At 61.4% G+C, this 27645-nt stretch overlaps 1 protein-coding gene across 2 annotated transcripts; it reads left to right on the forward strand.

The window, feature by feature from the left end:
* Positions 1-286: 286 nt before the first annotated feature.
* Positions 287-27339, forward strand: WNT4 (Wnt family member 4). Of its 2 annotated transcripts, none has more exons than XM_038531672.1 (5): positions 287-412; positions 14525-14760; positions 23376-23507; positions 23589-23731; positions 24286-27339. In XM_038531672.1, exons 1-5 carry the CDS (start codon positions 336-338, stop codon positions 24751-24753), a joined length of 1056 nt encoding a protein of 351 aa, XP_038387600.1. In that variant the 5' UTR covers positions 287-335; the 3' UTR covers positions 24754-27339. The 2 variants fall into 2 exon arrangements, with proteins under 2 accessions (XP_038387600.1, XP_038387601.1); XM_038531673.1 differs by having other exon boundaries at positions 24385-27339.
* The last annotated feature ends 306 nt before the right edge of the window (positions 27340-27645 follow it).

The raw sequence follows: 27645 nt of genomic DNA on the forward strand, positions 1-27645 counted from the left end.
GCTGGGCCCGCCCAGGTAACCCCATCCTCGGCCCGCCCCCGGCCCGCCCCCCCGGCCGCCCGCCCGCCCGCCCGCCTCCGCCGCATCCCGGCTCCGGGGCGGCGCTGACAGTCTGGTCCGCGCCGGGCAGCGGGCGCAGCACGGGCAGGGCTGACGGCAGGCTCGGAGGCAGAGCCCCGCCGCGCGCCCCGGCCCCGGCCCCGGCCCCGGCCCCGGCCCCCGCCCCCGCCCCCGCCCGGCCCCGGCCCCCGCCCGCCCGCCGGGCGCCCACCTGCCGCCCCGACGGGAGGCCCCCGCGGCCGCAGCCGCTGCCCGGGCCGGGCGCCCGCGGCACCATGAGCCCCCGCTCGTGCCTGCGGTCGCTGCGCCTCCTGGTCTTCGCCGTCTTCTCGGCCGCCGCGAGCAACTGGCTGTAAGTCGGGCCGGACCGGGCGGGCGGGCGGGCGGGCGGGCGGCGGCCGGTGCCAGGCGGCGCGGGGCAGGGGGCAGGGGGCAGCGGCGCGGGCGCGGGCGGGGGCGCGGGCGGGGGCGCGGGCGGGGGCGCCGGCAGGTGTCTCGCCCGCCCTCGCCCGCCCTCGGCCGCCCTCGCCCTCGCCCTCGCCCTCGCCCTCGCCGTGGCCCGCGCCCGCCCCCGCCCCGGGCCTCCCTGCGGGCACCCCTCCTGTCCGGGTGCGGCTCCCAGCCCGAGGCGGCAGGGGTGGCGGCGGCGTCCGCACCCATGGGCGGCCCGGGGCGCCCGAGAGCGAAGGGGCGCGAGCGCGGGGCGGCGGCCGGGTGGGGTGCGCGGCTCGGGGTGCAGCCCAGGCTCGCTGACAGGTCGCCCGCCTCCGGGAAGGACCGTGCGTCGCGGTGGCAGAGTCATCCCGGGAAGTCCGGGAGCAGCCCCGGAGCGAGCTCCCCGCCGGCGGCGCCCCGCTGCGGGCTGGGCTGGAGGCGTGCAGGGACCTGTTTCTGCTCGGGGGGCGGGAGCCAGGGCTGGAGGGAGGGAAGGGACCGGGACACCGGCCTCGGGGAGCCCGCGGCGGAGCTGGCCGGCCTCGCTCTCCGCTCTCCGGGGGAAGGAACTCCGGCCAGCCCTGCAAGGGGACAGCAGCCCACCACCTCCCTGCCTCGTCCCACCTAAGGCGGCAGGGAGGGGTGGTGGCCCTGGTGACCTGCCTGTTTCTCTCTTGCGGGGCCTGGCTCGGGGGACTCCCAGGGGAGGGACAGAAGGTTGGCTGGGACGGGGAAGGGGGGGGGGGCGGTCTTAGGTGGAAGGAGGGAGATTCTAGAGGGATGAGCTTTGGTGAGGGGATGAACAGGGAAGCAAGGACACTCTGGAATCCTTCATCCCCCCTCAGGGATGGTGCACCAGGCCCCGCACTTCACCCCGGCCCCAATCCCTTCTGCCCAGAGCTCTGCCCCCATCCGCTGTGGGCAGCCAGTGGGGAGCCAAGCTCCAGTATTGATCTGAAAAGCATGAGGTGGGAAGGGGGATAGCCAACAGTGTAGCTGGGGTTTCCATGGAGACCGCGGGAGAGGAAAAAATTCTCTCTGCATCAAGACTAAAGAACAAATATCTCCCATGAAATTGCCCCGAGTGTCCAATGGCTGTTGCTATGAGGTCATTGCGGCCAGCCGGGGCCCTGCAGGCTGGAAGGAGTGTGTTCGTTGGGGTCAGAGCCACCCAGGGCTTGGGGGACCGAGGTGATGTGGAACGCTCCCAGCTGTTGGGAGAGCGAGCGACTCCAAGGCAGCCCAAAGTGGCTGCAGAGCTTTTGTTTTTCTTGGAGGCTTAATTTGATTAACACTTCAGGGGTAGTGGCAAAGTGTACCGAAAGCTGGGCACCACCCCCCCCTACTGCCCCCGCAGGCCATCTTCCTAAGCAAGGACTAGGCCACCTAGCTGAGGAGGGGAGCTGATTTGGATTCAGGGGGTCTGTGGTCCCTGGAGCTGCCCCCTTGAAAGCCTGGGTTCAGAGCCAGGGTCTCCGAAGTGAGCGTGAGCGTCTGGAAGAACAAGAAGCGGGTCTGACCCACCCAATGCCCAGGGGCTACAAGAAGGCAGAGAAAGAAGTGGCAGTGCCAAGAGTCTGACCAGGGCCTTCAGGGAAGAGAGTGACATCCACAGTGGAACGTCCTTCAAGGGCATCTAGTGTTTGAGCTCCTACAGATGAGGAAACTGAGGCCCCAGGAGGGGAAGCTACTTGCCCAAACCCAGAGTGGAGAACTGAACCCAAGTGCCGATTCCCAGGCAGTGACATACCCCTGCCCCGAAGTGGTCCCCGAGTCAAGCCAGTATGGCCCAGGTGGTGTCACCACCCACCCTCAGCCACATCCAAGCCCAAAGTCCCAGCCAGGGAGGCAGCCCCGGTTTTGGGTCATGCGAACCACGGGGAATTCCAACAGGTCGGTTCTCGGGCTTGCATCAAGGGGGGCGGGGTGAGGAGGGGCGGCCTGGAGGGAGAAGAGAGGTTGGCAAACCTGTTCTGTGCAGTGGTGATGGTTCAGGTTGCCACGAAGCAGGTCTCTGGATGACCCAGCTCACTCCTGCTCCACCCCGGGCCCCGAGCCAAGGGTCTCTGCCCCGCCCAAGGCAGGAAGAATAAGGGGCTTCCTGGGACCCCTACCAAACCAGAGAGGCCGTGATGGAGAAGAGAGCTCTGGGCACATTCCAAGACCGGGTTGTTTGCCTTGTATTTATTAGCCACCTCCATCCCTTCAACAGGGACTGAGCCAGCTCGGGGGGTGGGGGGACTCAGCATCGTAGCCCGGCCTCCAAGGACCTTGGGGTCTGGAAAGACAGGATAAAAGCAAAACCACGAGTGGGTGGAACGGTGCGCATGCTACTGCCGTCAGAGGAAGGGGTCAGCGAGAGCCGGAGCGGTCACAGAGGGGACTTGGCCTGAAGGTAGCAGAATCGTGACGATACTAGTAAATACTATTACACTAGCTCCCACTGTACTATCTAAATCCTGACAGCATCTGAATCCCATTCCACAGATGGGAAGATTGGGGATCACAGAGGTCTTTGCCCAAAGTCACCCAGCTAGTGAATGGCAGGGGCATCTGACCCGAAAGCTGCCCCTAGAAGGAAAAGCTCTGGGCAGGCAGATGTCCCTCCAGGCATGGTGGCTGGCACTATCTTTTCACGTGTGAGTCACCATGGAGGTCTGGCCCCAAGAGGAAGGCTGGCAGTGCTCTCAGAGGGGCCAGGCCGGGGTGTCCATTCCCCTTCCAGTACCTGGAGTCAGGCTTCCGTCCAGGGTCGGCTGGCTGGCTGGTTGCAAGAGACGGTGCTGCCTGTTGTCTCAGAAGGGCGGGTGGCCTGGCGGGGGAGGCCAGGTGTCCCGCTGCGTGCAGCTGTTGGGCAGGACAGAGCCTGGAGCTGGGAAGGCTCCACCGCCCGAGGCCTGGGCAAGCCCAGAGAAGCTGGAAGCTGTCGATTAGACTTGTGTCTAGCACCCCGGGCGAGCTGACAGCTTGTGGCAGCTCCCACCACCGACGGAGGGATGGATGGATGAAAACAGGCCACCGGTGGAGGGCCTGGCTCTGCCACAGATGGGCTCAGAAATGGCCCTGAACGCTCCCTCCGACACAGGTTGTGCTGAGAGCTGAGAGGCTGAGGTTCCAGTCCCTGCTCTGCGCCCCCACCCCGCCCCCCAGCTGGCTGGTTCTGGGTGAGCCTCTTCTGCCCCCTGGGCCACAGCCCTCAGCAGATTGCTCTGAAATCCGCATGGAAGGCCTGGGAAGGGTCAGGGAATAGGTGAGCCAAGATTTCCTTATTGTGGATTTGCTGAAGAAGGCAGTGGTGCACTGAGCGGGGGCCCCAGCAGAGGCCCACTAGACGAGGGTGGGGAGCCCATCCTGCACTCGGAGATAGTCCGGGACGGTGCCTAAGAAGCAGGTCTCTGAGACAGCCCGCGGTTCCATCCCAGGTCCGCCACTGACCAGCTGAGTGACCACGGACAGGTTACTTAACCTCTCTGGGCCTCAGGTTCCTCATCTGTTTCAGTGGCGCCCAACCGTGGGCAGTTGTGAGGCAAGTGCAAGCCCTTGCACACAGCACTCCGAGCACAGTGCCGGGCACGCTGATGGAAACAGCAGCCGTGGCTGCTGCTGGAAGCTGAGGGTCTCTGCGATGGGGGAGTCGTGTCCTTGTTTATAGGGATGGTGGAAAGAATGGGCCTTCAGGCCACTGCTCCCAGGTCTTGTTTACCCCAAACCGTTCTATCGGGAGCCTGTACTCTTACACAGGTCACATAAGTAGGATTGGAGGCAGCCACCCGCCCTGCTCTTCAACCGGGGCCCCCACCAGAGCCTCACAGAGCCAGAGAGGTCCAGCCTGGCGAATCCTGGTAGCCAGGGGACTTGAGTCTGGGGGCACCCCTCAGGGTGGCTGGAGGGTGAAATCTCACCCTCACGGGATCTGACTCCCTGCAGGTGTGTGTCTCAGGTCCAAGCTCCTGTGTGCCTACTTGACCAGCAAGGGGGGCAGAGGGAATGACTCCTTTGACCATGGGAGCCCCACAGGTAAAGGTGTGGCCCATCTCCTCCCAGAAAGTGTCCCCCAATCCCCAGCTACAAAGGATCTCTCCTTCCCTTCTAAACAGTAAACTCCACTCCTAGGAGCTCCTTCCCTGGCTCTGGACATTGGATCATTTGCGAACACGTCCGCAGCCCTTTATAGTTTACACCAGAGTCTCCTAAATCGTTCCATTGATATTTGGGGCCTGTCCTGTGCATTGAAGAACATTCAGCAGCATCCCTGGCTTCTACCTGTTAGATGCCAGTAGCAAGCCGGGGGCTCTAGACATAGCCAAATGTCCCTCGGGGGTGGGCGGGGGGTGGGGTGAAGAGCTCCCCTCGTTGAGATTCAGTGGTTTACAAAGCACTTTCATGCCCATGACCCTATGAGAACCACATCACTTCTCCCCACTTTGGGGGGAAGGAGTCTGTATTCTTTTTAGCCCCACTTCAGAGGCCCAGAGGTACAGTGACTTCCCCAAGGACATTCTGCAAGTCAGAAGCAGGACTTGAACTTGACTTGTACTCACATGTCCCACATCTCCTGGTTTCTATCCCCCGCGTATGGGACTGTTTCGTATTATGTGTAACTACAGTTCAGGAGCGTGGCTCGTTCTTCTACAAGGTTATAAACCCCTGAAGGCCACGGCTGTGGCACAAACGGCTCTCAACGTCTCCTAGTGCCTGGCATGTGTCTGGCATGTAGTAGGTGCTCAGTCAGTATCTGATGGATAAAGGGAAGAGGGGCTTGTTCCCTCCAGAAGGCTTTAAGTTTTTGTCAAAGGGTGCCCTATCTTAGAGACCTTGAATAGTAGGGAAGCTCCGCTCTACCGCTCTGAGTCTCAGGTGATGATAAGACAGGCCAAATGGGTGTCAGGAAGTGTGGCTGTCACCCGCAGGGCTGCTGCTCTGACCCTCAGCTCCCCTGCCAGGGCGCACCCCCTGGAGCCCGGCTAAGCCCTTCCCCCCCCCCCCCCCCCACCACCCTCCGCGGCAGGGCCCCGAGACCAGGCTCTGCCCGAGGGGTTTACTCAAGCGGCAGTAACCACCCAGCTGTCTGCTATGGCTTGACTTTCTTCCCTCAGCCCTGGATTAGCAATTGAGCAACTCAGCAAGCATCTGACAAGACAGTGTTCCCCAAACCTGTTGAAACTCGCCCAACTCGGGCCCTGTGGGTGCGTTTGCAAAGCTGAGCATTTACGCCAAGCCTCTTTTTCTTGTTCCTCCCCCTGGGAAGAAGGGCTTGGCCGGAGCCAAGTGGGCACAGGGTTGGCCTGGGAGCCACGGAAGCGAGTGACAGCCGCCCGCCACTGTCCCCCCATTCCAGTCACCCCCACTGCAGACGAGCTCGGCAGAGCTCAGCAAGCTCAGCTGGAAGGCGAAGCTGGGACCCCATGGTTGCAGTCCAGATGTCCACACGAGTTGCCAGCTTTTATCTCTGAGTCCCGAACTACATCTTCTGTGATTCAGCCAAACCCAGGAGAAGGCTCGCTCCCTGCCGTGACCCCACCAGCTCCCCCTTTCCCCATCCAAACCCCTCTCCGCCTCCCCCATCTCCTGGCAAACTTGAAACCAAACTATGTTCTAAAAGTTCCCCTGACCAAGTCATGAACCCTGCCGTGGACGGGACCTGGTCTGAGCAGAGAGGGGAGGAAGGTGGGTAGGAGGAGGGAGGGATGTGCTCAGAGAGGAAGGAGCCTCCCAACAGCTCGCCGCTCACGCTCACAAGGGAGCTTTGGAGAGGCCCATTAGAAGCTGTGGGAAATTTCCAGGGCAACTCCAGGGGCCTCTTCCTGCTGTGACTCCTGGATGGTCCTTTCCGATCCTATTTCACACTCGGGTCACACACAGGACCTATCATGGTACGACTGGTCGAAACTCTTCCCCGAGGGCTGGCGGCAGCAGGGTATTCCTCTTGCATCAGGGATGCCCAGCAGTCCTGGGACCCAGGCACAGAGGACTGGTCGCAGCCCCTGTGACTGTCAGAGTTCGAGGGGTCCCCACAGATTGTCCGTTCAGCCCCTTCCAGCAACAGTGAACCCCCAAGCAGGGGCATGCCCAGTAAGCCCCGTTCAATCCTGTCAGATGCTCACTTGTGGAGACTACGCCACCAGGCACTGTGCTAGGCACGTGGGGTCGCAGCACATTAGTGCTAGGGCTGGAGCTCCATCCCAGGTCTCCTGGCGGTCTTCCCAGGGCTCTCCCTGCAGCCCACACCCTCGCCAGTCATCCTCTGGGGGAGGTTAGGAGCAATGGAGCAAGGAAGGAGCCCAAGTTGTCCTGGCTGCCTCGTTGGGATGGGGGTGCGAGTTTGACCACAGGATCTCCCAGAACGGGGCCTTCAGAAGGGATCCACCAAAGCCAAGGAACCCACTAGAAAGCCAGCACCCGCCCTGGACAGCCCAGCTGGGGTTTTACCCGCCCTCCGAGCTCCCCCGGCTCCCGCCCCCCGAGCTCCCTCGCAGAGCTCGGGAGGACAGTTCAACAGTTCAGCGGCTCTCGGGGACAAGAGTTGGGTGGGTCTTTGCAAGGGAGAAGCTCTCCGCTGCCACATGAGGGGGCAAGGCAAGGTCAGGAAGTGCCCTCAGTGTGACACTCACTCACCCCCACAGTCACACCTGCCCCGCGGAGAGAAGGAAAAGTCCTACATCCTGGCCCAGCTCTGGGGCCCTCCAGGCTCGGGTCCGAGTGGCTACGTCCTGGGTGTGTCGGCCACCCGCTCCCCAGGAACACACGCTACGAGATGGGATGTGGAATGGGGGCTCCCGCGCAGGAGGTGGGGGCACGGAGCCCTCGGGAATGCCATGTAGAGAGCTGGGGTGTGGCGGGGTGGGAAGTAATGGAAACTGGAAGCAAAAAGGACCCCAAAAAATGGGGTTGCTGAGGCTTCTGAGGATGGGGAGCCAAGGAAGCCAGGAATCCCAGGAGACAGAGAGAAGGGGAATCGTACCCTGAGCTACAGGAGTGGGGGTTGGGCTCCAGGAAAGGCCATCGTTCCCCTGAACCTCCGAGGAAAGGGACTTGGGACCTGACCTGAGCATCGAGGACTCCCGAGTTCCACCAAGGCTGGGGAGAAGGTGGAGGGAGGCTGCACCCACCACCCCACAACCGCTGTGTCTCCAAGGCTGGCCCCTCCTCACCGGCTGCCCCACTGGGGGCTTCGGGCCACTGGCAGCAACTCCTTCCACAGCCCCAGAAGCTGCCGAGACCACAGGCCAAACGCCGTCCAGGCAGCCCCACTGAGACCCCTCGCTCCCCAGTAGCCCTGGCACCTGAGAGCGGTATAGACGCCTTTGCTGGGGTGCAGGAAAGCCCTGGGACCCCGACCCACTCATCAGTGAAAGAATGGAGCCACCTTCCTCAAATCACTGTCACTGCCGAACCGTCATGCCCCGGGCACCCTGGGCCATCCTCAGAGTCTGATCCGCCAGCCCAGGCTTAGGAGCCAGAATGATCTAGGTGCTGACCACCCCTGACTGGCTGCACGGCCTTGAGCTCGTGCCTCCCGGAACCTCATCTCTAAAATGGAGGGGATGACACCCTCCTGGCCAACCCTGCATGGCTGCAGCAAGGATATAGTCAAGCATGTGACTTGCTTGAAGAGCACAGGTGACAAGGGACGGAAGGTCCCTCCCGTCCAGCCAATCTCATCCCACAAAGGGCTCCCAAGTCCCCCGGGGCACACTGAGCCTGTTCTGGGCCCCACTGTCCCTGGTCTCCTCACCCCAGTGTCCCAGCCTCTGATCCCCTAACAGCCCTCCCCTCCGTCCTACCTCTCAGACTCCTGGTCCCTGGAGGGTCCATCCGATGGGCCCGAGTCACTGGCACACATCCTCTTGCTGCACATGCTCCATCTGGAGATTCCGTCCAGTTGGGGGGGAGGCTGAAGTGACCCACCGCTCCCAGCAGGAGTGTGTCCTTCCCTCAGGCTGGAGAACCCAGGTCTGAAAGAGTAGAAGGAGCCAAAGAAGACCAATGAGCAGGATGGTCTGCGGTCCAGCAGAGGGCCCAGCTCAAGGCAACAGGAAGGGGCCTGGAGGCGGCGGTGCTGATGGTGACGATGATGATGGCGTAAACATCTTAATGAAGGCCATAATGATATGATATAACGTAATAAGGCGGCCGAGAGGGGGGCAGTGTCTACTGTGTGACCCTTTAATCCACTTAAGCCTCCCGAGGCAAGCCCTATTGTTTTCCCCATTCTACGGATGAAGACCCCGAGGCTCGGAGATGCTCACTAATTTGCCTTTGGGAACTCAGAGCCGGGATTCTGCCCCAGTCGGCCGTCTCTCCCTTGCACAGTGCGCCACACTGTGGGCCGTACGAAAGGACAGGTCTCCGGGACAGGACCACGTCGGGGAGTGGGCAGCAGGGCTCGGAGACTGTGGGGGGACAGAAGCACCCGAAGGCCCGAGCACAGTTGAGGGGCGCGGTGAGGACCTGGGAAGCCAGGCTCCGCTGCCCCTGGGGAGAGGGCGGTCCTGGGTGGGGTCTGCGGCTCGGGTGCTTCACCCGGCAGGGTCTCGCCGGGCGGCTCGCTGTTGGGCAGGCTCTCGGGCTCCTTCCGGCTCCTCCTCCCACCGGCTTGGCCTCCTTCCTCCCTGGTGTCCCAGGCACTGCCACTCCTGAGGAGGCTCTAAATGTGGCCCAGGCAGGCAGGGAGGCCAGAGGGAGGGGGCAGAGAGGCCTGGGCTGGCGTCCCAGCCCCCACCTGGACACCCGCGGGGCCGGGACCCACGACACTGATCTGCTTGGCCTCCCAAACGCTCCAGCTATTTCCCGTCCCCTCTGCTCTGGACGCGCAGAGTAAGAGCCGGAGAGGAGTCGGAGAGGTGCGGATTTTCCTCTAGGAATTTGTATATTTTTTTTAAAAAGCAAGCAAACCTGGAAAAGCTTGGGACAAGCCCAGCTAATTTTAGTTTCTAATGAAAACAGCAGGTGGCCGAGAGGATCTGATCTCCCTGGCAGGGCCAGGGCCCTCCAGCCTTGCATGCAGGCTGCGCACACGGGCCGGCGGGGAGGGCCTCCTGGGAGGAGCCTGCAGGACCTGCAGCCCCCCGTTTGAGGAAATGGGGGCACGGGCTGCCTGGCAGCGGCAGCCGGGGCGGCCCGGGCTGCCAGGGTAACCTGATCGATGGCAGGGCTGTGGCTAGAGTTCGGGGGGCGGGGGGGGGCAGCAGGTGGCAAATTGCTACGCCTGTCCTCAGCAGGGGCAGGAAGGAGCCTGGGCTGGGGCAAGGCGACCAGAACGGGGGAAGAAGCAGAGATGGTCGGGGCCCTCCGCAGGCCTGGCCAGCCCAGCCCAGTGACAGCCAACACAGCGCGCCCGGGAGGCGCTGTCTCCCCAGAGTGGCTTGTGCAGCCAACACTGGAGCCCGGCCCGGCCCCGGGGTCATGGAGTGGCACATGTATCTCTGGGGAGAAAGCAGGGCCACCTTAGGGTGCGGGGAGGGGCTTTCCGAGGCCCCCAGGGCCAGAGGGCCAACCCCTCACAGTCTCCGAGCGCTCAGCAGGCTGATAGGCAAGGGCAGCCCCCACCCTATTCCTCACCCCTGCCCCTCCCTACCCTGGGGGCCCTGCCAGGAGGCGACAGACCCTCCATCCGCCGCAGGCATCTACCCAACGCCTTCTGTGTGCCATGTGCCGTGCCAGGCACGGAGGAGGCCACACTGGACGGGCCGCTCAAGGCACTGTCAGCCCCCGCAGCCGTCAAACAGGGCGAGACCGAGTTCCCGGTCACTCACTGGCTGCGTGACTTGGGGCGAGTCACTCCACCTCTCTGGGCCTCGGTTTGCTCCTCTGTAAAATGAGGCCAGGCCCCCAAACCAGACACCAGAACAGGCAAGCCATCCGGGCAAGGACCTGTAATGGGACCTGGGGTCCCCACTCTCTCCACGCCATCCCCAGCTGCGTGTCCAGCCACAGCAGCCACCCCTTCCCAGGCAAGACCCTGGGATCTGGGAGTGTCGGGGTGGGGTGGAGCTGTGCCCCCCGGGGCACGGAAGGGGACAGCTGTTGAGCCAGATGAAGCAGGGGCTGGGGGGTGGCACTGGTGCCAGCCGTAGGGGCAGGCACGCTCCTCAGCGGAAGAGGGTTCTCAGCTTCTTCCTGGAAGCTGTCCCAGTGACTCACGGCCATGGCAGCCCAGCAGCTCACCCCTAAAGCCCTACTACTATTATTTCAGGCTGCCTCCCCTCATTGAGTCTGAACCTAGGAGAGAGGGGTGGGCAGCTCCTCCGGTCTACCTCATTTCTCATTTAACCGTAGGGGCTCCGTGTATCCGCCTGGCCAGGCCCCCGCCCCCGGTCCCCGTCTGTAGGAGGAGGACTGCCACTCTGACAGTGGGAACGGCCACACAGACCTACCAGTTTACTGTCCCCACCAGGAGACAGGCTCCAAGTGGATGGGGATTTGCCCAAGGTCACACTGTGGGCTGGTGGCTCAGCCAGGCCTCCCCAGCCTGCTGTCCCTACGCAGAGAACCCCCGCCCTTGAACAGCTCCCTTCACCAGGAGCCGGGAGCCCGGACATCCTGACCCGGCCCCTTGGCTGGACGCAGAGGGAGCAGGGGCTGAGATGGGTAGTCAGCTCTGTGCCCCCATGTCATTCGGGGGATAGGGGCCCCCACCCTTATCCAAGAGGCCAGGCCTGGGCCTGAGCAGGAAAGGACCCAACGTGAGACCCAACTCCTTGTGCCCTCGCTGGCTCGCCGCCTCCCAAACGTGGACCTGGCCCCCGGCCAGTAGCTGGGCTCTTGGCGCCCCCTGCAGGCCGAGAGCACCCGGTGGGACGAGCTCCGCAGGGGACCCCCTTTCCCCAGCTGGCCCAGGCAAGGGAAGCACCCAGACAGGGTTGAGGAGCCAAGTGTGCGCCCTCCCCTTCCGGATGCACCTTAACCATCCCCCCCACCCCCGGCACTTGTCTCCCCTCTAGGAGGCTCAGGCTCCTGCCCCGACCCTACGGGTCTCTGTGCATCCCCTAGGCAGGACCTGGTAGAGACGACAGGGAGGTCCCCCAGGAGGCAGGGAACATGGGGGAGGAAGGGAAGGCCGGGCCGACTCAGCCCAAGACCACCCACCTCCTACTCAGCCGTGCTGCCGGGGAAGGGGGGTCCTCACGGTTACAGCAACCTGCGGCGTGCCCGGCTGAGCCCAGCTGCACCAGCCGCATCAGATCACCTTGATTTCTCACAGCAGCCCTCCGGGATAGGATCCATTATCTCCACTTCGGATAAAGAAAGCTAGACTCAGACCCCACAGCTGGGGGTGGGGGTGGCTGATGTGACCGTGAGGAGGGAAGTGGGTCCCGGGTTCAGATCTCCCTCGGGTGCAGGCGGAGACGCCGCCGTGGTTAGCCAAGAGCTTCCCCTGCAGTGCTCTCCCGTGCCAGTCTGGCTTCACAGATGCTCCTGGGAATGTGTGAAAAGCCCAGATGCCCACCCAGCCCCGCCTGGAGGGAGGCCCAGGCACCTGCGCTTTCGGCAAACCCCACACATGTTTCGATGCACAACCAGATTTGAGGACCATCCCTCTGGTCCAACCCACGCACCTGACAAACAGGATCCACCTGCTGCTCACGCACCTCCGGGGGCGGGGAGCCTGTGACCAGCGGGCAGCCCACCGGCTGCACCCGGACCAGCATCCTTAGGTCCCACGAGCCCGCCAACCAGCGGCTTCTGCCCAGGGCGGTCAGTTCTAGTCCTTGGGCCGCTTAGAGCAACAGTGTGTCTGCCAATGGCTTTGAAGTCAGGCAAAACCGAGTCCAAGTTCAAAACCTTTTACTCGCTGGCTGATCTTGTGCACAAGGCAAAGTACTTGGCTGCGCCTGTCTGTGCCTCAGTTTCCTCCTGTATAAAATGAGAGCCCATTGGCTTGCTGAGAGGCTAAATGCAATAATGTAAGTAAAGTCCTTAGCCCGGTCCTAAGTTCCATTTCCACGGGGCTTTCTGCGGATTTTTCCATCTGCTCTCCATTCATTCACCTCTTTCAGCAAACAGATGGCGAGTTCCTGCCCCACTGCCTCAGACCCCTTGTCAGACCATCTTTCACACACACACAGGACCCCTTTTGCCCTGATGACAGTTCCTTGACTTAGCCAGAAGCAGCGCTAAGCTCCCTGCATTACGGATGAGAAAACCGCGTCCCAGAGAGTGGTGACCTTCCCCTCTGATCCTTCTTTGGACAAGAAATTTCGTGCAGTTTCCCTCATAGATGCAACAGCATCTTCGCCCCTGTGCCCTGGAAAGCACCCTCCCTCCCCCCAGACCAGGGTTCCTGGCCAAGCCCTGGGGGTGTGTGACTGGTTCACTAATAGAGTCAGGGCAGCAGGATGCCCACTCTCTTGTGTTTCCAGCTCCTGAGCAGTGTGACTGAGCCTGAGGGGAGAGCCAGGGTCTGGGTTTCCTCCTGGGAGGTGGTGGGAAGGCCCCTTTCCCTCTCTGTGCTCACCTGTAAAAGGAGGGGTCTGGACCAGACTATGTGTCAGGGAACATTCCCTAAGTGTGCGACTCTCTGTACTCTGTACTCCAGGAATCTGGAAGGCAGCCCCCGACAGCCCTGCCCTGGGAGGGAGCCGATCATCTCCCACGGAACGGGTGGAAGCGGAGGCAGGGAAAGGGGGAGGAGGCGTTCAGAGTCCACTCCTCAGCCCTCCTCCGCCGTTCAGCTGCTACTTGGGCACCTACTAGGCGCACGTGGCCCTGGCCAAGGATGCCAGTGGGGAGCAGGGACAGGCTGAGGGGCAGTGGTTGGAGCACAGTCGTGGGGTTATCGGACCTGGGCTTCAATCGAGATCTGCCCTCACAAGCCAGGTGACCCTGAGCCGGTCCCTCCACATGACCCAAAACACCTGAACCTAGCAGGTGTTCGGTTAATGCATACCTCTTCCCCTTGAGAGGGACCGCTTCTTCCGATGGCCGTTCCCTGGCTCTGCTCCCATCCTGGCGAGCGTTCTTGCGTCTTGCTCCCAGCTCCCTCGCCTCCTGGCCCAGACCACAGTGTCCGTCCTCCGGTGCCGCAGAGCCCGCCCGGGCCCCTCAACCTGCCACGGAGGAGGACAGGCAGGAGGAAGGGCCTCGGGGCTTGAAGAGGGCTGCAGGTCAGCCTTGGCACCTGCTATCTGTGTCACCTTGGTCCTGGCACCCTCTTAGCCTTCATTTTGGAATCCATAAAATGGGCCTAATAATTATGACCTCATAGACTGGGGCCGAGGCTGCAGCAGGAAGCAGGGACTGCCGCTGTGCAGGGCACATGGTGGGTGTTCAGTGAACGGTAGTGCTGTCTCCTGCCCTCCCCCGAGATGGACGCTCTGGAGCCCCCTTCTCCCCATAGGCCTGGTCCCCGGCACCCTGACAGATGACCTAGTTTGGGATCCTCACCACAACCCCATGGCACCGTTGCCCCATCTCCAGGCTGTAAAAACTCAAGGGGCTGAGGGAAGAGCACGGCACACTTGGTCTTTGAAGCCCTCCTCCCCTGCCACCATCCTTGCGCTGGCCCGAGTCCCCCAGCTGCACAGCCCTGGTGCTGGCCTCCATCTGGCACCCCGAGATGTGGCTGGCAGTGGCTTGGTCTTGCAGCCAGAAGGTGGGCTTAGGTCACTGGGGTCCTTGCCTGGTGGGGCAGGGTAGTGGGGAGACACAGGGCAGTGGTTGTGGCCTCCCAGCCAGAGGGACAGGAAGGGGCCAGAGCCCAGGGCCCAGATCTGAGGTAGCATCAGGGCACGGACACCAGTGCAGCACCCCCGGCCAGGAGGGGTCCCATGGGGGCTCCGTCCGTGTCCCTCCCGGAGCTTGGCCTGCTTTGGCTGGGGAAGAGGCTTTCCTATGCAAGACGGTGCTTCCCCCTCTGGTCCCAAGAGCCAGGCAAGGGGGTCTGTCCCTGGCTCCAGGAGTCATAGCCGGGACCCGTCAGCGGGATGAGGCGGTTCCCAGAGCCATGGGCTGGGCACAGCCTGCGCCTGGCAGTGGAAGGAGGAGGAAGGAGCACTGCACGGCGTTCCACCCCCCGCCCTCTCCCCAGGTACCTGGCCAAGCTGTCCTCGGTGGGGAGCATCTCGGAGGAGGAGACGTGCGAGAAGCTCAAGGGCCTGATCCAGAGGCAGGTGCAGATGTGTAAGCGGAACCTGGAGGTGATGGACTCGGTGCGCCGGGGCGCCCAGCTGGCCATCGAGGAGTGCCAGTACCAGTTCCGGAACCGGCGCTGGAACTGCTCCACGCTCGACTCCCTGCCCGTCTTCGGCAAGGTGGTGACGCAAGGTGAGGGAGGGGCTCGGGGGCGCTGGGGGGGGTGCATCTCCCGGGCAGGGGCGTCGGGAGCCGCCTGTCATTCAGGGAGCTAAAGGCCAGGGTGCACGGGAGCAGGGGAGGCGGGCGGGGGGCGCGAGCCCGGCCGAGGGGGCCGCTCCTGGTGTAGGCGGCGCGCCGTGGGCCGCAGCGCTTCGGTCCCCGTTCTCCAGAGGAAGGAACTGAGGCTCAGGCGGGGGACAGGACAGCCTGGCCCAGAGTCCCTCGCAGGGTGAACCCGGGCTCCAGCGCCCCCCCAGCCCCATGCTGCTGTGTGACCTCAACCCTTGGCCTCCTGGGCGAGCCCACCTGCGTCTGTACCCTGGCGGGCCATGTGGACGGCCTCCCCATGCCCAGCTCCGAGGCCGAGGAAGAGCAGCACCTGCTCTGTCCTCCTGGGATCAGTCAAGTCAAGCCCAGGAGGGGCAGAGGCCTCTACACCAGCAGCGCAGACTGGGGACCAGACACGGTTTTACGTAAACACCGACTCCCCCGGCCCTTGCGATAGGCGTTCACGGTGCAGATGAAGACACTGAGGCACGTGGAGGTTAAGTAACTTGCCCGAGGTCACAGGACGAGCAAGCCGCAGAGCCAGGGCTGGAGCCCGTGCCGTCCAGCTCCAGGGTCTTGCTCTTGCCCACAGCGAGAAGATGCGGTGACGGAGGGGACGTGGGAGCCTGGGGAACACAGGGGACACGCCTCCCTGGCCAGGCCGGTGCTCAGAGAACGCTGGCCTGAGGAGTTGGGCCTCCGCTGCGATGAGAAACATGAGAAGGCATTAAGCCAGAGGAAGGTGGGCAGGGCAGAGGGAACGTTCCATGCAACTGGAAGGCTCCTTGAGAGGTCACTGGGCCAAGCTGCTGCCCTCGAGGAAGGGCTGCCACCAGCTGCCTCTGTTTCTACTTCCTGAGCGTGAAACCGACACTCCGGAGCCACTCCCAGTCGCCGGGGCCCTTTGACCCGCGAGGCGGCGGGAGGGCACAGCCTGGGCCAACCTTTGTCTTGGCACCTGCGGTCCCGGACGGCCAGGGCTGCCGGGCTCGTGGCAGAGCGTTCGGATGTTGTCGGGAACCAACTGTGATCGAAATTTGGAAGCAATTCTCCTGGAAGCTGGCAGAGACCAAAAAGGCAGCATCGGGCTTGCCGTGACCGGATGTCGCTGCTCCGGAGAAGCAGCGGAGACCCAGTGAGGAGCCGCGTCGAGGAGGGTCTTCCCGGGACGACGGTGCGCGGCCGGGCCCTGGGGCCACCGCCTGGGGAGGCCCAAATACTAGGCTCGTGTGCAGCGGGTGCTTGGAGCCGTAGGTGCACTGGTGGCCGGATCGTCAGGGTTCCCGTGTGCCAGGCCCCGTGCCTTTGCACGTGCTGTTTGTTGCCTCCACCCCAAAAACTCACCCCCCTTTCTCTGCCAGCTCAGCGCTCCCCTCCCCGCTGTGCCTTCCCAGCTCTTACACCCCGGCGGTTGCTTTTTCCTCTGGGCTCTGAAGCTCTTTGCTCATGCTGGGGTAGGGTGGTTTGGGTTTTTTTTTTGCTTTTTGTGTTTTTTTTGGTTTTTTTTTTCCGGTGTTTTTTTGTTTTGATATAATTTCAAGCTTACCGGGAAAAATTACAAAGTTTTTTTCCCCACCTCTAAATGATGGATTTACTTTTCTTTTTCTATTGAGGTATAATCGACACACAACATTACATTCAAGTGTGCAACGTAACGACTCCACGTTTGTATATATTATGATCACCACACACAGTTACACGTTTTTATTCCTTTTTTTTTTCACATTTTTTTTTTCTTGTGACGAGAGCTTTTAAGACCTACTCTCATAGCAACTTTCACATCTGCAACATGGGATTATTAGCCGTAGTCACCACGCTGTACCTGACATCCTCAGGAGCTACTATTGTGTAACTGGAAGTTTGTACCTTCTGACCCCGTCCCCCAGCCCCCACCCGTCTCCCCGACCTCCTCACCCCTGCTTTGGCAACCACCAGCCTGTTCTCTGTATGTGTGAGCTTGGTTTTTCCTAAGGGGAATTCCCATAATACTCTTTCCCTAGATTCACCAAGTGTTCACATTTTAACCCACCTGCCTTATCAAATTCTCTCTTTCTCAACCTCTCTCCCTGCCCCTTAGTACACCTCACACACACACACACACACGTCTAAACCATTTGTGTTCACACACCTTCCATTACACCTTTTATTTATTTTTATTTTTTGAGCAAAAGAGTGCGTGGGCGCATGCACATGCGCAGTGTCGGGACGGGGCCGAGGGAGAGAGAACCTTCAGTGGTCTCCACGCCCAGCGTGGAGCCCCACCCAGGGCTCGATCTCACGACCCTGTAATCATGAGCTGAAATCAAGAGTCAAATGCTTAGCACTGAGTCACCAGGCACCCCTCATTACACCTTCTAGGCTAAACTGCAATGCCTGTCCCCTCACCCTGCTCCCCGATCCCTGAACCCTGACCCTTCCATGGCCAGGTGTTGTGTCATGCACCTGTTTCCCGGCAAACGGCACAGCCTGGCACGGAGGGGACAGCCAGTGAATGTCATCCAGTAACAGAGAGCAAGTCTGGGCAAGGACTCAAAAGGGCGTAGAAGGGGAGGCATGGGGGTCGGTGCTGGCCTGAGGCCGGGGAGGAGCCCCGCGGAGAAGTGCCCTCCTCACCGGTGTTTGCAGCAGGAACCAAAGAAGGGCCCATCCCTGGCTCTGCAAGTTTGGGGCAACACTGAATCCTTCCAGGCGTGGCCGAAACCCACTTTGGACTGAAGTCTGAGCGGCTTGCTCGAGCGTCCGGCGCCCCCAGGGCCGAGTCAAGGCACCCACACTCCAGGCCGGCCCCACCAGGCAGACGTCAGGCGTGTCTGGAGGAGGAGTCCGAGCTCTTCTGTTCGTCCATCTCCTCACTCTTGTATTTCTCGTGTTCCTCCCTAGTGAAAGTCCTCTTGGGAGAGTCTTAGTTTGTCTCCACTGAACAAGAGGGGCTTGGCCGGCACAAGGTGCTGCTCTCAGAAGGGCCAAGGGCCGAGGAGGCAGCTGCAGGGACGGGGTGGGGAGGGGGGCGCAGGAGCAGCCGAGACCATGGGTGAGGGGTTGTCACTCTGAGCCGCCGTGTCCTCGCCTGTCAGACGAGCACATAGGGCCTGTCACGAAGGTCCCATGACACAGTGTGTGGCAGCACTTAGTGTACACCCTGGCCCAAGAAGAGCCGTGCCCATCACCAGCTGCTGTCACTGGGGACAGCCACAGCAGCAGCCAGTCTGGGTAGGCCTTCTTTGAGGCCACCAGCTTTTGGGGTGATGGCAAGGGAGAGCTTGGTTTGGTGCCCACATTCGTGAGCTGCCTGGCTGGGATCGTGGCCTCAGACATTGGAGGAGGCCCAGGAGCCAGGCCATCCTTGGAGAAGAAAAGGAACCCCATTCGTTGACAGCCTCCTGTGCTATCTTGCCCTCAGGACAACTCTGAACATGGGGTGGTGTCCCCCACTTTACTGCCGAAAAGGGAGGCTCAGCAAGTTGAGGGTGGTGATACACCCAACTCCGGGACCTGCCAACTCTTGGCTCTGAGATCTCAGGCAAGGTCCATCCCCTCTCCTAGCCTTAGCATCCTTCCCATAAGGGAACAATTGTGGGGACAATCCCAGGACCCACCTCCTGGGATTCCTGCCAGACAGAGATGGTGCCTCTGAAGGGCTAGTTGGCTCCCCAGGACCCCCGGGCTGATGTTGCCTGAGGTCTCCTAGCCTCCAGCCCTGCACCCCACACCCCCAAGCAGCGGAGGTCACCCTGTTCCTGGCCTACGGAGGGGAGCTTGACGTGAGCTAATGGTGACCGATGAGGACAGCGAGTGACTGAGGGCCAAACTGTGTGCTCTAGGCTGACAATCTAGCAGAAATTTAGAGAGGTTAGCACCCAGGGCACCCAGGAATGGGGGCAGGTGGCAGTTCTTGGCCAAGCAGGGGTTAAGGACCAGATGTGGGATGTCCTCTCTACATCTTAGTCACTGCTTTGTCCCAGAATCTAGAGCAGCACCTGCACATAGTAGGTAACTGATAAATACATGTCGAATGAATAAAAAGGATTTGAGGATAGGAGGGCGAAGCCATAGAGTCTGGCAGAAGTTCAAGGTCACCAAGAGCAGGATATATACGGGCCTCTCGGAGCAGGCCGGCCTGAGCATGGCAGGCGGAGGTGAGAAAGGCACTGCAGACTCCTCTCCTCTTCCCTCCATCTGTGGGTAACGCCGTGTCTCTTCGCATCTTGTTCTGTGACCTTGACAGAGGCCTGTCCCGAGAGAGGGGACTCCATGAGCCCCGAGGCCCTCCAGCCTCTGGCTGCCATGGTAGGGAGGTGATGCAGTGCACTGGCCAAAGCAAAGTGAGGATTCGAACCCAGACCCGCCTTTCCGTCCCTTGCGTGTCTAACGTCATCTAGACGCCTTCCTTAGTGACTGTGGTAACATCAGCCTGGATTTAAGATGTGAGGGCTTCTCAGTCCCAGGCTGTGACTTACCAAAACCTCTGCTCTCAACTTGATCCCCAGTACTGGCATCATGGTGAGCCCCATGAGGCTGAGAATGTGCCCTCCTTCTGGGGAACCTCCAGGCCAGCCTTTTGGTGTCATCATTAGTTACAGGTGGGCTGGGGTGGGTTCCCAGAGATCCTCCGTCACCAGGAGTTCCTTGAGGACAAAGTCACCTCAGTAGCCCTAGTGTGTAGCATAGGGCCTGGCTTACAACGGGTGACCAATAAGTGGTGGGGGAGCAAGCAAGGAAGTATCTCTACCCCAAGGAAGCGTTCAGCCCACTAAGTGCCCTACTGACATCTGTTAGCAAATGAATAAAATGGCATTAATCACGACAATAATCACAAAATATGTCTCGAGTGCCCATTATGTGCCAGGGACTTGACTAAGCATGTTCTAGATTTTACCTCATTAGAGTCCCATAACCACCTCTTGGGGTCAGGACTATTAGCCCCATTCTGAGGACAAGAAAACTGAAATCACACATCTAGGAAGTGATAGAGCAAGGAGTAGATCTCAGGCCTGCGGCCTGAGCCCTATCCAGACTCTTTCCCAATAACCCACTCCTGTCTCCGAGGGCTGCTGTGTGTGCAGCCCTGTGCTGGGTGCTGGGGGGCAAAGGAGAAGTATGGGCACAACCTGGCCCCGGGAGCTTCCAGTCTGGCTGCAGAGGACACACAAATACGCAAGACACTGAGAAAATAAAAGCACCTGCGGCCTGATTCTGGTCCTGGGGGCAGGCAGGCCAGCAAGAGCGCCGGCAGCCCTGGGAGGCCCGAGATGCTGGGCAGGAAGTGTGGGGTCTGGCCAGCCTGGGCGGCACTCTCCTCCCCTTGTTCGAGTTGGGACAATGAGGCTCAGAGAGGACGGTCATGCCACTAGTAAGAGTCTTAATTTACTCTTTCCCCTGTCCTACATGGTCTCTCACATCCCAAGAGACTTCCTGGAGGTGGTTTCAAGAAAAGGTGAGCTTTTGCAGCTAAGAGAACAAAGGAAACTGGGAAGGCAGGCTGGGAGCATGAAAGGGGACAGGACGGGGCAATGTCCTTCTGAGGGACCAGTGCCTGTCCTGCCCCATCTCCCAGGGAGATGGAAGCTTTGGAAACTGAGTTATGTTTGAATGGCCCTTCCCCCGGGACATCGGCCTGGTGCCCAGGGGATCACCATGCCCGTGGCTTCTTTTCCAGCCCAACTCAGCATCCGCGGCTTCTCCTCCAAACATTTCTTACCACTCCAGAGTCCCTCCTTCCAACATCTGGGAGAGACATCGCACATGACGTGCTCAGAAGGGTACGGGCCTTGAGTCACACAGGCTTCAGCGCCTGTTCCCACTTAGCTGCTGACAGCCTCACTCCTTCCTCCACAGAGCAGCGCCGGGGAGAGCCGGGTGCTAAGGTTGTCATGAGCCGTGGACAGCGTATGGAAAGGCCCTGGCACTTAGTAGGCCCTCAGAAAGGGTGGTTACTACTGGGCCCACGGGACAGCTCTGAATTCCCAGCCCCAGGCCACCTCAGCATCTCAGAAAAATGGCCCTGAGGTGGGACCCAGAGGACCCACATTGGAGCCAGGGGAGGAGGAAGAAAGGAGCTGGCTGCGGGATGGGCAAATGGCTCTATGGAAGAGGCAGGCGGTGGCCGGGCAGCTGCTGGCACCTTCCAGAATCCTGCCTGACGGCCAGCTCTGATGTCCCAGGAGGACAAAGCCAGGTCTGTCTCCCTGCTGCAGCTGGAACAGTTGAACCCCCGACCAGGGAGCAGCTATCTTGCACGACACGAGGGGCCTCCCGCTGCCTCGTTTGCGGGCGCGCCACCGTCCTCTTCTGTCTCTGTCAGGCACCTCTCTAGCGAGCGAGGCTCCAGCCTGGGCACCCAGGCAGAGGGGAGGAGCCAAGAGGGGCCGCAGCCCTGGAGTCCAAGGGCTGGGACCCGGAGCCAGCTGGAAAAGGCTGACAGGGCCACTGCTGTGGGATTTGAGGGCATGATGGCTTAGCCACACTCCCCAGGTCTTCTGGGGCCTTCTGGGGCCTCCTGGCCGAGCACAGGCCCCCTGCTCGGCATCCCCAGGGAAGAGCCCACAAAAGGGACCGGACTTGGCCCATGGCACATGGCACATGAGATTTCAGGCGGACCAAAGAAAGCCCTTCTTGGCTTCACTCGCTGGTGGGAAGGAGGTGGGAAGAGATCCACTGCACGTGTATTCCTGGGGGCTCCGGGCTCGGTGAGGAGGGCAACGTCAAGGCTGCCTGAGTTCCCATAGTGGTTCCACGACCTCCTGGCTGCGTGTTGTCGGTCCCGTTGCTTCGCCCCTCGGTGCCTCGGGTTCCTCATCTGTAAAACGAGGGTGAAGTCTCACAGGGCTGGTGTGAAGAGTGTGTAAATGATGTAAAGCGCTCAGGCAGGGCCCAGCACAGAGTGAGCGCTCTAGAAGCCTTCGCTCTTGCTATTAGTATTTTCCTTCCAGAACTTCTTCCTTCAGGCCCACTCCCAAGCAGAGAACAACGGAGTGTCCTGTTCCTGAGACCAGGGCAAGAGGGACCTGGAGCCCCCCGGAGATGGACGCTGGGTCTGGGGAATGAGGCAGAGGTCCCCCTGAGCAAACTCGCAGAGAGCCTTGCACACCAGGGCCGCGGCCCTCGGGAGGAGAGGAGCCCAGGGACGGGGAGGACCAGGGGCTGCCTGAAAGCCCAGAGAAACGGAAGTAAGGACCACGCCCGGCCAAGAGCTGGGGCCACCCTACCAGTCCCATCTGCTCTATCTCCCGCCGCCCTTCCCCCTTAGTCTTTGGGGCAAAAGATTTGTGCTGGTTCAGGCCTGGAAATACCAGAAATACCAGAAACTAAAGTCGTCCCTCTTTGGGCGGCCACAGCACAAAACCAACCAACATGATCCTGCTATTAACCTCGATTAACTTGGAGAAGATTCCATCTCAGGCTGTCGAGGCCCCTGTGGCTCCAGCCAAGCCCCCTGATGCTGGCCCAAAATGGCAGAGGGTGGGCAGCAGGGAGCGGCGGGGAGGCTGTAGCCCCAGCTCGAGGGCCGAACCTAGAACAGGGCGTCCTGAGCCATCGGGGCCCGAGCTGCCCCCCACCCCAGGGCTCGGCCTCTGCTGCCTGTCCCACAGACACGGGCACAGAGGAGGTGATTGTTCCCATCTGACCACGGCAACTGCTCCCGGGGGCAGCCAAAAGCCCAGGCCTGGGTGTCACGGTGGTAATTGCCAACCACGAGGCCAAAACCTGCCCCCTCCACTCCTGTGGACACAGACACTGCAGCGAGAGACAGAAGGACAGTCACGGGCACACAGAGGCCCTCACAGGGCCTAGAAGAGGAGCAGGGCCTGTCTGGTCACACACCCAGCCAGCCACACGCACACGCACCCCACACTCACACACACGCGTGCACGCACACACGCCCACTACCACCCACAGCCCCAGAAAGAGGCTCCACAGCAGCTACACCCCGAGGCACAGTTCCTAGGAGGATCAAAACACCCATTCAGGCAGGCGAGGAGGGCAGGCACCAAAATAGAACGGCTGAGAAGTCATGGGGCGGCAGGGGACTCACGGGCAGCAGAGGCGGGGTCTGCGTCCTGGTGGTGTCACTTCCTCGCCGCCGGGCCGCTGGGGCCAAATCCCCTCCCCTCCCCAAGCCCGCCTTCACCGTCTGTGAAACGGGCACAGCGAAGCTCCGCGCAGCAGAGGACACCCTCTCCCCAGCACTGGCCGTTGCTCCCCTGAGGCATCGGGGAGCAAGACGGCCTCAGCGGGAGGGCAGGGCCGCGGCACGCAGGGCCCTGCAGTCTTGGCGGCTCAGGTCACCTGTCGGGCGATGGCCCGACTCCCGTACTGGGAGCAGGGGACGCGGGGCCGTGTCGGGTGGGCCGGGGGGTGCATCTGTAGGGTGCGGCGCTCACCCCACGGACGCTCCGGGCTGAGCCATGTGCACCCGCGCATGTAAGCGGCGGCTCAGAGCACCTCCTGGCCCCGGGGGCCCCCACGTACCACGGCTCGCGGAGGGGGAGCGGCCCGAGCACTGGGACCCAGCCCTGCCCTCCCTCTGCCTCCCACAGGGACTCGGGAGGCGGCCTTCGTGTACGCCATCTCTTCAGCAGGTGTGGCCTTCGCCGTGACGCGGGCGTGCAGCAGCGGGGAGCTGGAGAAGTGCGGCTGTGACCGGACGGTGCACGGGGTCAGCCCGCAGGGTAAGCGTGGCAGGAGGGGGCGTGCGTGGCAGGCGGGGCCGGGCCGCCCTCCCTCACAGCGGCCACTGTGCACCCCCGCAGGCTTCCAGTGGTCGGGGTGCTCGGACAACATCGCCTACGGCGTGGCCTTCTCCCAGTCCTTCGTGGACGTGCGCGAGAGAAGCAAGGGGGCCTCGTCCAGCCGCGCCCTCATGAACCTCCACAACAACGAGGCCGGCAGGAAGGTAGTGCAGCACGTCCCCTGCCACCTCACCACCGGGCGGGGTGGGCTCGGCGGGGTCCCCGGCACGTCCCTCCCCCGGCGCGCCACGCAGAAAATGTTCGGGCTCCTGCGGGCCAGCGGGCTACGGGGCGGCCAGGCGAGCAGGTGTCACAACAGCGTGTGGCCCCCGACACGCACCCACGAGGATATGTACACGCACACACCCTTCCTAAGTAGCAGGGCTAGGACGTGAGGCACGTGCCTCCCCCGACGCCACGTGCCTTCTCCTCCCGGATGCAGCAGCCCTGCTGGCCCCCTCCCGTCACTCCCCCGCTGCTTCCCCTAACAGTGCCCTCTGAAGCGTTTCCCCTCCCTCCACCCCAAGTGCCCCGAGGACAGGGACAGGGTCTTCAAGTCCCCAACACAGCTCACCGCCCACCCCAGTATACAGCAGGTGCTTAATACAGAGAAGATGCAGGACAGTAAACCGTTCTCCAATTCTGCGGCCTCCCCCCACCCCGACCCCCAGCCCCTGCCGCCTCCTGATGGGCCCTCTCCCCTCCCCGTCCCCTGCAGGCTATCCTGACACACATGCGGGTGGAGTGCAAGTGCCACGGGGTGTCGGGCTCCTGTGAGGTAAAGACGTGCTGGCGAGCCGTGCCGCCCTTCCGCCAGGTGGGCCACGCACTGAAGGAGAAGTTCGATGGCGCCACCGAGGTGGAGCCGCGCCGTGTGGGCTCCTCCAGGGCACTGGTGCCACGCAACGCACAGTTCAAGCCGCACACGGACGAGGACCTGGTGTATTTGGAGCCCAGCCCGGACTTCTGCGAGCAGGACATGCGCAGCGGCGTGCTGGGCACGCGGGGCCGCACGTGCAACAAGACGTCCAAGGCCATCGACGGCTGTGAGCTGCTGTGCTGTGGCCGCGGCTTCCACACGGCGCAGGTGGAGCTGGCCGAGCGCTGCAGCTGCAAGTTCCACTGGTGCTGCTTCGTCAAGTGCAGGCAGTGCCAGCGGCTGGTGGAGCTGCACACGTGCCGGTGACTGCGGCAGCCACGCCACCAACCACCCCGTGGCCCGGGGAGGGCCGGTAATTTAAACAGTCCCCCCGCACCTACCCTGAAAGATACTGGTTGTATTTTTTGTTTTGGTTTGGTTTTTGGGTCCTCATGTTATTTATTGCTGAAACCAGGCAGGTGGCCCCAAGGGCACCAGCAGGGCCTCCCTGAAGCCTGGGCCTTTGTGGCTGCCACTGACCAAAGGGACCTTGCCTGTGCCTCTGGTTGTCCACATGTGGCCACTGCTGACCACTCGGTTGTTACCTGTATCTGTTTTTCTACTCGCAGACTTAAGCTGGGTAACAAGGAGTGTTCGCCACATGCCTACTGACCCTGCCATCTAGGGAAGGAGGTGGCCCTATGGCCAGGGGAAATCGGTGCCATCTTGATGGAAGTTGCACCCCTACACATACACACCTGACCCCTGGCAGCTTCGGCCTTGTAGCCTTGTCTCTCAAGCCCCCTGGAAAGGGAGTGCGCAGATACCAGCCCAAGGGCAGAGGGTTCGCTTCGGCCCTCCATGAGCAGCTGGAGGTTCAGTCTCTGTGGAACCTTCCAGGCAGGAAGAGCAGAGGAGACAAGGGCAAGAGAAGGCTCCAGGCCCACCCCGGAGCCCAGCCCACCCAGCCTCCCCATCACAGAGGGGAAGCCGCCACTCCCCGGGCCCTCCCAGGCAGAAGCACCAGCTGTCATCCTGGATCAGAGGTCCCAGCCGGGCCTTTGCAGGGACACCTCTATGCCTGTCTCCTCATGGTGCTGCTCCTCTGTGAGATAAAGAATGGAATCACACCCATAGAGGAACCGGCCAGTGAAAAGCCCTTTCCCACCCATTACTTCACACACTGAACCAAATTTACTGAGCAAATACTATGTTCTAGGGCCTCTACTGGGGCATCTCAGAGGATGATCACAACAGTCCTGGGACGTGGACAAGACAGAGATGCTTGTGCTCACTCTACAGGAGAGGGGGCAATGCTCAGCCGGGTCCCAGAGCACACTGGCTGCAGAGGCACAGCCAGGGGAGCCCTGCAGCCAAGGCTCCTCCTGGGCACCTTACCCAAAGGCCTGCTTGGGTCCCAGCCTTGGGGAGGGGCACTACCTGGAGGAAGAGGGGCCAGGAAGCAACAGGAGCCAGAGACTACAGGCGAGGCCTAAAGGCCACATGGTTCCAGGGGGCACAACAGGTTCTACGGGAAGCAGTGGACAGCTAGAGGGCTGATGAAGTGAGGGGGTCAGCAGCTGAGGCACCCCTGCCGCCAGGGACCCTGGGCACAGAGGAAGAGTCTCCCAGATAAAGCAGTGGCAGCCTGGGCCCAGCCCTATGCCCAGCAAACCGGTAGGAGCACAAGGCCAACCTGTGTGAGTAGGACATGCACACAGCAAGGTTCGGCCTGACCCCGCTGCTGCTTCTCAGGAGGGCTCCCAACCTCCAGAGGAGCTCACCGGAGGCCCAGTCTCCAAGCTGCCCCCTTAATGGGGCGCCAGGCTCCTGGTTTGAGATCTTGAGTTCTTAGATCCCCACCGGAGGTTCTCAGACCCCAAGCTCCTGGCTCCAGGGTTCCACGTCTGAATTCAAAGTCCCAGTTTGAGAATACAGGCTCCAGCCTGTAGAAACTCTCCTCCAGGCCTTGCGGTTTGTGCCTCCTGGTGTTGGCTCCCTCACTGAGAGGGTCAACACCCTTGGCCCCCAGCCAAGCTCTCTGCTCAATGTCCATCCACGAAGAAGGCCAAAACCAAGTGAGATGCTGCAGCCACACTGGAATGAGGGGTAATCGTGGGGCGGGCAGGCTCTGATGTGGATGAAAGCTGAGCCCACTAAGTGTCCCCACAGCGGCCCAGCTGGGCTCACTGCTCCTCTGGCAGGCTCTCTTCAGCTGTCTGCTCAGTGCCAGGGAAAATGCTAGCCCTCACTGGCAAAGGCCAGACCCAGACAAAGGAAACAGGGGAGACCCCTCCCCCTGCAGAGACAGGGCAGAGGCACTCTTCCCCAACCCCGGATCCTGTGCCCAGAGCCAGGGGACTGCTAGGTCCAGGTTGGATGCTGGTATTACAGATAGTGCCCCAGAAGAAGTGAGAGGGTCTGTGTCCGCTCACAGGCGTCACCTTTCCACCTGCCTGGAGACTCTCTCAAGGCTGACCATTCTGGGCTTCTGAAGGGTATGACCTGTGTAAAGGAGACTAGATTCTAGGAACCTCTGCCCAACCCTTCTGCTGCCACCACCAGCAACCCAAAGGCCGAAGGGACCCACAGCTGCAGGAAAACGGAGCTTCCTTGGACACACCTACATCCAAAGTGTCCCAAATAAAGAGGTGGAACCAGCACATACCTGACGTAGCCCACCCACTCTAGAAGCTGGCCGGAGGATCCAAGTCCTGCCCGAAACCCTCTCCACTAGTCTCCACAAGACAAAGGTGATGTCCTCTGAGGCCTAGGGCTGGATAAGCCCCAGCTCGGGATGCTGCTACTTCCTTTGCTGCCCTACCCCATCCTCTAATTTTTATACTAGGCCCCTTGCCATTGTGACATCCCCATGAAATAGTCTGATGCACGATAAAATGATTATTTCTTTATCTTGCAATTGTGAAAGTGACTTTGTTTGCAGAAAAGGGAAAAGAGAGACATGGGGAAGGACACAGAAAAAGCAGATAAATAGTTCATATTCTAATACGGGGACTCTCCTGGCCCTCTTTCCTTCTGGGTTTGATCGCCACATGGAAAGGAGCCACCTGCCTCCTGTCTGGAATAATCCCCCTTTACGGCTCTACCTGCACTTCACCAAGCCACAATCAGCTATTTAATCCTTGGTCTGAGCTAAGGCCTCAGAACCCTTGCTGAGTGTTGATACAGAAGAACAAATACAATGACAGAGGAGGGTCT

Source organism: Canis lupus, chromosome 2 (assembly GCF_011100685.1).
Source record: "Canis lupus familiaris isolate Mischka breed German Shepherd chromosome 2, alternate assembly UU_Cfam_GSD_1.0, whole genome shotgun sequence".
Lineage (NCBI taxonomy): Eukaryota > Metazoa > Chordata > Mammalia > Carnivora > Canidae > Canis > Canis lupus.

Excerpts from the sequence above, each read along its gene's own strand:
- WNT4 (XM_038531672.1), top strand. The coding sequence starts at position 336 with ATGAGCCCCCGCTCGTGCCTGCGGTCGCTGCGCCTCCTGGTCTTCGCC. Across the intron at positions 14,761-23,375 it reads CGGCAAGGTGGTGACGCAAG|GGACTCGGGAGGCGGCCTTC; the intron begins GTGAGGGAGGGG and ends TGCCTCCCACAG. Across the intron at positions 23,508-23,588 it reads GCACGGGGTCAGCCCGCAGG|GCTTCCAGTGGTCGGGGTGC; the intron begins GTAAGCGTGGCA and ends GCACCCCCGCAG.